Source organism: Rhinichthys klamathensis, unplaced genomic scaffold (assembly GCF_029890125.1).
Source record: "Rhinichthys klamathensis goyatoka isolate OS25496 unplaced genomic scaffold, OSU_Roscu_1.1 h1tg000043l_1, whole genome shotgun sequence".
Classification (NCBI taxonomy): Eukaryota; Metazoa; Chordata; class Actinopteri; order Cypriniformes; family Leuciscidae; genus Rhinichthys; species Rhinichthys klamathensis.
This window is the reverse complement of record NW_026606590.1, coordinates 940,163-950,000: the sequence shown is the minus strand read 5'-3', so window position 1 is coordinate 950,000 and position 9,838 is coordinate 940,163. Positions and strand designations below refer to the sequence as shown.

General features: G+C 40.5%; 1 protein-coding gene across 1 annotated transcript in view; it reads left to right on the top strand.

The window, feature by feature from the left end:
* Window positions 1–9,838, top strand: part of LOC130082309 (MAM domain-containing glycosylphosphatidylinositol anchor protein 2-like) — a 137,184-nt gene that overhangs the window by 8,274 nt on the left and 119,072 nt on the right. The window contains exon 2 of the mRNA XM_056247163.1: window positions 3,451–3,691. Coding sequence (XP_056103138.1) covers window positions 3,451–3,691 — 241 coding nt within the window. The remainder of the gene's footprint in view (window positions 1–3,450; window positions 3,692–9,838) is intronic.

Genomic DNA, 9,838 nt, shown 5'->3' with positions numbered 1-9,838 from the left:
GGCTGGTGTGTGTTTGTGGAGGACACACGGCTGGTGTGTGTGTGTGGAGGACACACGGCTGGTGTGTGTTTGTGGAGGACACACGGCTGGTGTGTGTTTGTGGAGGACACACGGCTGGTGTGTGTTTGTGGAGGACACACGGCTGGTGTGTGTTTGTGGAGGACACACGGCCGGTGTGTGTTTGTGGAGGACACACGGCTGGTGTGTGTTTGTGGAGGACACACGGCCGGTGTGTGTGTTTGTGGAGGACACACGGCTGGTGTGTGTTTGTGGAGGACACACGGCCGGTGTGTGTGTTTGTGGAGGACACACGGCCGGTGTGTGTTTGTGGAGGACACACGGCTGGTGTGTGTTTGTGGAGGACACACGGCTGGTGTGTGTTTGGGGACGACACACGGCTGGTGTGTGTTTGTGGAGGACACACGGCTGGTGTGTGTTTGTGGAGGACACACGGCTGGTGTGTGTTTGTGGAGGACACACGGCTGGTGTGTGTTTGTGGAGGACACACGGCTGGTGTGTGTTTGTGGAGGACACACGGCCGGTGTGTGTGTTTGTGGAGGACACACGGCCGGTGTGTGTTTGTGGAGGACACACGGCCGGTGTGTGTTTGTGGAGGACACACGGCTGGTGTGTGTTTGGGGACGACACACGGCTGGTGTGTGTTTGTGGAGGACACACGGCTGGTGTGTGTTTGTGGAGGACACACGGCCGGTGTGTGTTTGTGGAGGACACACGGCCGGTGTGTGTTTGTGGAGGACACACGGCTGGTGTGTGTGTGCGGAGGACACACGGCTGGTGTGTGTTCAGCGTCCCCCGCGTGAAGGATCGCTCTGTCTGCTCATTGATCAACAGTGTCAGTCTGTCCTCCAGAGGAACGAGAGTGAATCCGGCCGCTCCGGAGATGATTCTCCTCTCGGAAGAGCCGATGAAAGCGCTGAGTGATGTCGTCAGGCGCAGTGTTTCACTCTCTGTGACAGCGGAGGAAATCTTTATCGAGCAGATTCACAAGCATACAGAACTGGCGCTGTGCTGAAACTATGTGTAAATTCAACCCATGTGTAAGTAGGGATGCAGCGATTACCGGATTTCGCAATTAACCGCGCTTTAAAACGTCACGGTTAATTAATCGTAAAGACTATGCTACACCGAGTGTTCTGCATGGAACGGAACTTTTGCACCTAACACAAAACGAAAACAAAGTTACACCGGCGGTGCACCAGCTTAAAGTGCCGTGCTCGTCAACCACTATGGCAGAGGGACTAAGCAGCGACGCTCTATTTCCACCGAAAAAAACACCTTAAGGGCCTGTTCACAGATCGCGTCTTTTGCGGGCTCAAGAATGTAACGTGAGGGGCTTCCCACCCTGAGGCAAGATAGAAAACGTTGACGCACTATATATTATCATACACAACTTTACAGAATCGTGATGTATTCAATGTTTTTTTTGTGCAATTAAAAAACATTATTATTATTACCCAGTTCAAATGATTCACAAAAGTCATAAGTTTCCTAATTTTTTAATCGTTGCATGAAGAAAACGGGCTCTCCTCATGTAGTCCTCAAACTTCTGTGTATATATGTGTGTGTGTGTTACACATCATTACTCCATGGATACACCATAGTATAAATTGTAAGCAGAATCTAATGAACTTATTTCTACTGTTGCACGCAATATATACCAGCACGCTCAAGTTCGTTATTTCAAATGTAGGCGCGCTCATAATGGAAGCGACGCGCTCGTTTTTTCCAAGCGCGCCCGCGCTGCATCGAGATAAAAACATCTCAACTTTTCAGAATGCCGCAAGCGCACTGTGGGTCAAGTGACAAGAACCAACAGAGCAACGACAGACGCCTCCGGAGCGCAACCGCCCTAGCGCTTTGGAAAAAGCAGAACGCGGCGTGCAACTTTCAGCTTCCAGTGCAACGTAAAAAAAACAACAACAAAAAAACAGCGGAATGTTTTGGTTACGCAAGTCTGTGGAAAACCGAATGTGACGTGCTCTCAAGAGTTTCAGTCAGTGAACATTTAACTTAATATCCTATTGCTTTCTCCTGTCTGTGTTGTGTAAATGTTAGGCTTTGTAGTTGTAATATGCCCGGTGTAAAACACTAACATAAGATCAGGGCCGTGTAGACGACTACCAATTAACTGCATTTCAGTTATTAATAACACTGCATGAGAGATGTTCTCAGTTTCTTTCTATAATTTTTACTCAAACTTCCGATTATAATTGAAGATTATTTTCTAAAGGCACATGTAAAATTTGGATTAATAATTAAAAAAGAGTATTAAAATAAGTACAATAATTTTGGTGGATAACATTTGGACTATATTTGTTTTCTTTTAAAAGAAATACATAGGCCTAATATTTAGCTTGCATTTAATTCAATAGAGCCAAATACTTTGTTTATTCTTATTTTCATTGGGATTTATTAGTATTATTTTAGTTTTATGTCAAATACCAACAAGATATTGTTTTCAAGTTTTCTACCTCAGGTTGAAAATAAATTTAGAACAAACTAAACACTTAATAATTTTGTGATCTATTTCAATCAAAGAGCCCTGCAGCCTTTGACTTAATTTGTTATTTTTAAAAGAAAAATGCTGGTGTACAAAGCACTTCTCTTTAATTCCAAAGGAAGAGATTGATTATTGTTTGTCATTTTATAATTTTTTACTGTGTTGTGGCAGCAATAAATAACACATTCAAATCTAGTGTTGAGTGTTCATGTGATATTATACATAAGTAGTGTTGTGAAATTAATTGATGCATAATAATCATGATAATCGTTAAATCGTGATTATTTCTCAGACAATAATCGTACTTACAAAATCTGTAATCGTTGCATCCCTATGTGTAAGTTCATAAGTCGACAGCATTGCTGAGTATTTCCTCCTTAAAACTGCAGTGAACCAAAGACAGTCTCAAAAACACGGTTTGAAATCGCTGGTGTTTCTGACGTCACAAACGACCTTGTAACCAATCAGATCAACGTGTGATCGTCAACCAGTGGATCTCTGAGCTGAGGGAGTGAGTGGAGGCGGGGCTCATTTGCATATTCATACAACCGCGCATACTAAATGAGACAAGGGTGTCGAGTTACATTCAAGATATTTTAAGGCATGAAGAAAGGTCCAAAATGTCCTTTTGGTGATCAAAGATGAGTTTTAACGGATACAATTATTGACTATAAGCTTTCGACTGATACCGAATTTACGATGTTTGCTAAAATATGCCATGGAAAAAAGTGACACACACTTATCAGAAACAAATATTTACATAGGTTTTAGTGGCAGAAAAGCTTCTGCTTCATCCGGCTCCTTTCCGGACATATTGAAATTTTTGTTATAATACTATATAGATATTGTTTTTTTCTTTCGGTATGTTGCAACATATTGTATTTTTACATTTTATGTCATTTGGGTCTTTTGTTGTCCGAAATAAAAAGTGAATGCGAAGTGAGATGTATTGAGACGCTGTGTGTGTCGTCAGATCTGGACGAGCCGGTGGTGACGGTGCATCAGAGCATCGGGGAGGCGAAGGAGCAGTTCTACTACGAGCGGACGGTGTTCCTGCGCTGCGTGGCCAACTCCAACCCGCCCATCCGCTACAGCTGGAACCGCGGACGAGACGTGCTCTCGCAGGGCTCCGATAAAGGCGTGGAGATCTACGAGCCCTTCTTCACCCAGGTAAGAATGTAACCCTCGCTGAAAGCAATACTGTTGTTCTCCAGTGCAAGCTGAACATGATTAAAGCGTTAGTTCACCCAAAAATGAAAATTATGTCATTAATGACTCTCCCTCGTGTCGCTCCAAGCCCGTAAGACCTCCATTCATCTTCAGAACACAGTTTAAGATATTTTAGATTTTTTTTTAGAGCTTTCTGTCCCTCCATTATAAATGTCATTAATGACATCATTTTCATTTTTGGGTGAACTAACCCTTTAAATCAAGATCCTTTTACTGGAGAAGCAACATGAGTGAAGATAGTAAGCGTTGAAGAAATGTATCAAAATGAAGTGAGTTTGGTCATAAAATTAATGTTAATTCAAAGGGAAAACACGATTCTAAACTGGAAACTAGATTATTATTATTATTATTTTTTTATTTTTATTGTACCATTCTGCTCACTTAATAATGTTGGGTTAAAAATAACCCAACGAGTAACCCAACTATGGGGTGGTATAGCCCTTGCTGAAAGCAATACTGTTGTTTTTCAGTGCAAGCTTGTGAACATGCTTAAAGGTGCCCTATGTAAAAATTGAGGTAAAATTTTCCAAAAAATGAGCTACACGCATCAAAAGAATGAGAAGAAATAAGTGCAATGATGTCATTAAAAAATTGACAAGTTATAGTGCTGCCGAGATATAAACCTAAATTAGCATGCTAAATTACTAGCGCCGGCCCGACTGGTGTCGTAATACCAGTTTCGGCCATGGGAGGCGGTATGCGGGCAACATACATAACCACCAGCCACACTGCAGTACACGAATAACTCGCACGGCTTGTGGGCGTACTTGAACCTGATGTCAATCCTGTCTATATGAGACCGGCCTTTATAATTTAGTGTTGAGATGTTGTTCATTGAGTCTCTAATCTCTAAAAAAATCTCCAAATGAACTGCGGCCTTACTATCGTGTCAATTGATTTGATTAAAATGCGCGAGGGAGAGAGAGAGCAGGAGGACTGCGCTCGTGTTGTTGAAGACGTGAGAGTGCGCGCGCGCGGCCGGGGCGCTCTCTCTCTCTCTCTCTCTCTCTCTCTCTCTCTCTCTCTCTCTCTCTCTCTCTCTCTCTCTCTCTCTCTCTCTCTCTCTCTCTCTCTCTCTCTCTCTCTCTCTCTCTCTCTCTCTCTCTCTCTCTCTCTCTCTCTCTCTCTGCTCGTTATAAGCCCTGTCAAGCGCAGCAGTCATTATATTCTACATCACTCACCGATCAAAATAGGCTTTGGCGGGACAAAGCGGACGATTTGACGGTTTTAGAAGATTAACAACCCGAAACTAAAAAACAGACTAGAGTAGGCCAACTTTCTGGAGGTATACTGCCCCCATCTGGTATGGAATATGTGGAGTATGAATTTATTTTTTGGCAGACATTCCACATGGCACCTTTAAATCAAGATGCATTTACTGGAGAAGCAAAATGAGTGAAGATATTAAGCCTTGAAAAAAATCTGAGTTTTTGTTTAAAACAAGAACATCTGCCAACGGGGTCAGAACATGTTCATTTAAAGGGAAAACAAGATTCTGACCTGGAAACTTGAAAACAGGAAAATAAATATGGACGGAGAATATAATTTTCTTGCTTGGTAATATATCTGCTAAATTAATTCATGTACTACATGATATTCTTTGAAGTGCTTGAATATGGTCATTGTACAGAATCAAAGTAGACTACTGTAATTTAAAAATCTTTATTGGAGTAAGTTTTACAAGAAAATACTGTATTCAGTGTGTTTGTAATTATTTGTGAAATTTACTAGCAATTTCTAGGTGATTTTTTTTTTACTGCATATTAAAGAAATGAATGGTTTTATTCATCAGGGACGCATTAAATTGATCAAAAGTGACAGTAAAGACATTAATAATGTTACAAAAGATTATATTTCAAATAAACTTTCATCAAAGAATCATGAAAAATTAAACGTATGACGTTTCCACAGAAATATGACTGTTTTCAACACTGATAATAATCATAAATGTTTCTTGAGCATCAGATCCTCATATTAGAGTGATTTCTGGAGGATCATGTGACACTGAAGACTGGAGTAATGATGCTGAAAATTCAGCTTTGATCACAGGAATAAATTACACTTTACTGTATATTCACATAGAAAACAGCTGATTCTAATACTATTTCATAATTGTTGCTGTATTTTTGATCAAATAACCGCAGTTTTGGTGAGCAGAAGACAGTTTAATGACGTTTAGCATCAGTATGTGAGGATTATGTTTGTTTAAAGGTGATGCTGGTAATTAGCTCTTCCTTCAACACCTCGTCTGAAGCCTTGCTTTGGCACTAAACGTCATCCCACTGTTTCACACACACTTCAGGCCGGCGTGAGAGTGTGTGTGTCAGTGGAAGCCGTCAGGAGCTCGTGTTGTTTCCGCTGTAGATGTCATGAGAACAGCTATAGTCTCGCTCACTCGTCCTGGCTCTCTGTTCCTCTTTATGTGTCTGTCACGGGACGGGAGAAACTGCAGACACAGTCTCACTCACAACACGTTTTGTTACAGTGAAGAAATCTTTATTTCTTACGGTTCTCTGAATCTTCAAACATCCAGTTTTTTTTTAAATGAACATTCCATTTTGCATAATGTTACTTTTAAAGGTTCCCTGAACATTCCGAAACATTCCGCTACATTTAAAAAATGTTCAACATCCAAATAAAATGATTCAGAAAAACATTCCATGAATGATGTATAAATAATAGACCAGATAATTCTTCTATTAACATTACTGGAAAGTTTGCTGTTAGCTGGGTTGTTATCTTCTGTTTATTAACTATTCTGTTTATTTTTTATCTGTACATCTTTAAAAACGCCTTTTATTTTTGATAGCACACTTTAGACATTACACTAACTGTGACTACAACTACATGTCAACTAACTCTCATTAGAGTATTATTAGTAGACTGTTAGTTGAGTTGTACTTGCAAAGTTACTCAAAATATCAGAATAATGTGATATTAAGCAAACAGTGTATTCTATTGACTGCCATTCGATGTAGTTGCAAAGTTACTTATAGTAGAATATCTAAAGTGGACTATCAAAATAAAGTGTAACTAAAAAAGGTTCTATTTTTAACTCTATGGTTCTTGATTTAATTTTAAAGAACACTTTATGCCAAAAATGTTCTAAAGACAAATGTCTTAAATAATTGAATGGGTTATTTCATAAAGTATGTCTATGAGCTGTTTAGTTTTCTAATTGCGATTTGAATTAAAACAGAATTAATTAACTGAAACTAAATCCATCAAATTATCCCATTCTGACGAAAGCATATGGAACCTTTTCTTCTTAGAATTGTAAATATATGCGTATAATAATCAAACACATAAACGTCAAAGTTCAATGATAGAGCTCTCCGATAGCAGTTATTCTTCAGCACACGTACACACACACTTCTCCTATTTAGACACATTCATTCTTTCTGTCTCTCTGATCTCGTTTGTGGATTTTTATTCCAATTGGTTTCCCATCAGGATCTTGACAGGCGAGCGGCGAGAACGCTATCAGCCAGACGCAGACGAGGAGGTGACATACACACAGTCCGCGTAATGAAATTACGTTGGGTGAATGATCGTCGGAATATGAAAGCCAGGGAAGCTCTTAGTTGTGAGGACTCTATCTGTGTGATATTATAATCTACAGTGATGAGTGGGACGCCACATCAAAGCCAGCGCTCTGTTTCTCTGGGATGGGAAGATGCTTTACAAGCGTTCAGGACCGACGGGCCTAAAGACCCCCGGCGTTTCGGTGCCGTATGGCGGTGGAGAAACACGATAAGGAGCCGCCGACGCATTTATCGTTTCCGCATATTAAAATTCCAAAGGTAGCCTTTGAAATGAGCGACGCAGTGAATGGATTTGCAGTGGAACGGTAATGAGATACAGATTAATGATGAACTCGCGGCGCTGATGAAAGCTGTCGGCGATGATGCCTTATCATATAATGCTGACGCATGTCCTTCATGCACTGTGTTTTTTGTTTTGTATATTAGGATTCAGTTGCTGGCATTTTTATTTAACAAACCCACTCAAAACACGTGCAGGCCTACATTTACAGTGAGATTTTGCATTGCACAGTTTTAGCATAAACGAATAAACTTAACGTGATGGATATTGGTCAGACAAGGTCAGAAACATTATAATTTGCATCTATTTGATTTAAATAATCATGTTTTTAAAAAGCATTTATTCAAATTGCTTATAATCAGCATAGCTGTGTTCATTGTGAAAATTTTGTCTGTTAAAGAAATGAACATCATTTAAATATGGCTGTGGAACAAGCAATATTCAAATAGTTTAAATGTATTGAAACATTGTTACTATAGATAACTAAAACTGAAACTAAAACCATAAAAATGTTAACTGTGCCTCTTAGGGGTGTAACGATACGCTCACGTCACGATTCGATACATATCACGATATTTAACTCACGATATGATATTACTGCTATACTCCAAGACATATGATAAAACGTTAACAAAAAATGTACTGTTGATTAAAATGCTAAATTTGATATTGCATTATGGGTGTAAATAAATAGGCTTGGATTTGGTGCTGAAAGCCAAAGCACAGGACAATAGAGACCCCAGAATAACAATATTCATGATTCTGAAGCTGAAAATAGAAATATTTTAGACGAATAAGCTTGCACTCTTTCACTGACTAGATGTCTTTAAAATAATGTATACCACTTTTTACTGGTATCATCAGACATTTCGCATTATCAGGACCCACAAATATTCCCCATTGCATTATTCTACATTATATTCAACATTATATATTGTAGTTTAATGTAGTACTGACACTAAAACTCTGAAAACTTGTTTGTTTTTTTCTCACACAGTCATTTTTATTGTGGGTGAACTATCCACAATACATATTGTTGCCTTTTTTTTATTGAAATATATTGTGACACGATATATAATTACACCCCTAGTGCCTCTTATGGATAGCACCACAAAACCACTCTTGCTGCAGCATCTGGATCAGTTGCAAAGGTTTGACAGATGCTGGAAGGAGAGAGCATTACAATAGTCCAGTCTGGAGAGAACAAGAGCTTGAAGAAGGAGTTGTGTAGCTCTGATAGGAAGGGCCTGATCCTCCTAATGTTGTGTACGGCAAATCAGCAGGACCGCGCAGTTCTAGCAATGTGCTCTGTGAAGTTTAACTGATCGTCAATCACAACTCCAAGGTTCCTGGCTGTCCTGGATGGAGTTATGGATGACGAGTCTAGCTGAATGGAGAAGTTGTGATGAAGTGTTGGGTTGGCCGAGACCACAGAACAACAGTTCTGTCTTCACAAGGTTTAGTTGAAGAAATGTCTGTCAGTCAGGCTGAGATGCGAGCAGCTCCCGTCAGATACTCTGTCTGGAATGAGAAGTAGAGTTGTGTGTCATCAGCGAAGCAGTGATGGGAAAAAGCATGTTTCTGATGACAGACACTAGTGATGACATGTAGATGGAGAAGAGAAGCGGTCCCAGCACTGAGCCCTGAGGCACTCCAGTAGCTAGATGATAACAGTGATGGGATAAACCATGTTTCTGAATGACAGATCCCAGTGATGACATGTAGATGGAGAAGAGAAGCGGTCCCAGCACTGAGCCCTGAGGCACTCCAGTAGCTAGATGATAACAGTGATGGGATAAACCATGTTTCTGAATGACAGATCCTAGTGAAGACATGTAGATGTAGAAGAGAAGCGGTCCCAGCACTGAGCCCTGAGGCACTCCAGTAGCTAGATGATAACAGTGATGGGATAAACCATGTTTCTGAATGACAGATCCTAGTGAAGACATGTAGATGTAGAAGAGAAGCGGTCCCAGCACTGAGCCCTGAGGCACTCCAGTAGCTAGATGATAACAGTGATGGGATAAACCATGTTTCTGAATGACAGATCCTAGTGATGACATGTAGATGGAGAAGAGAAGCGACCCCAGCACTGAGCCCTGAGGCACTCCAGTAGCTAGATGATAACAGTGATGGGAAAAAACATGTTTCTGATGACAGATCCTAGTGATGACATGTAGATGGAGAAGAGAAGCGACCCCAGCACAGAGCCCTGAGGCACTCCAGTAGCTAGATGATAACAGTGATGGGAAAAACCATGTT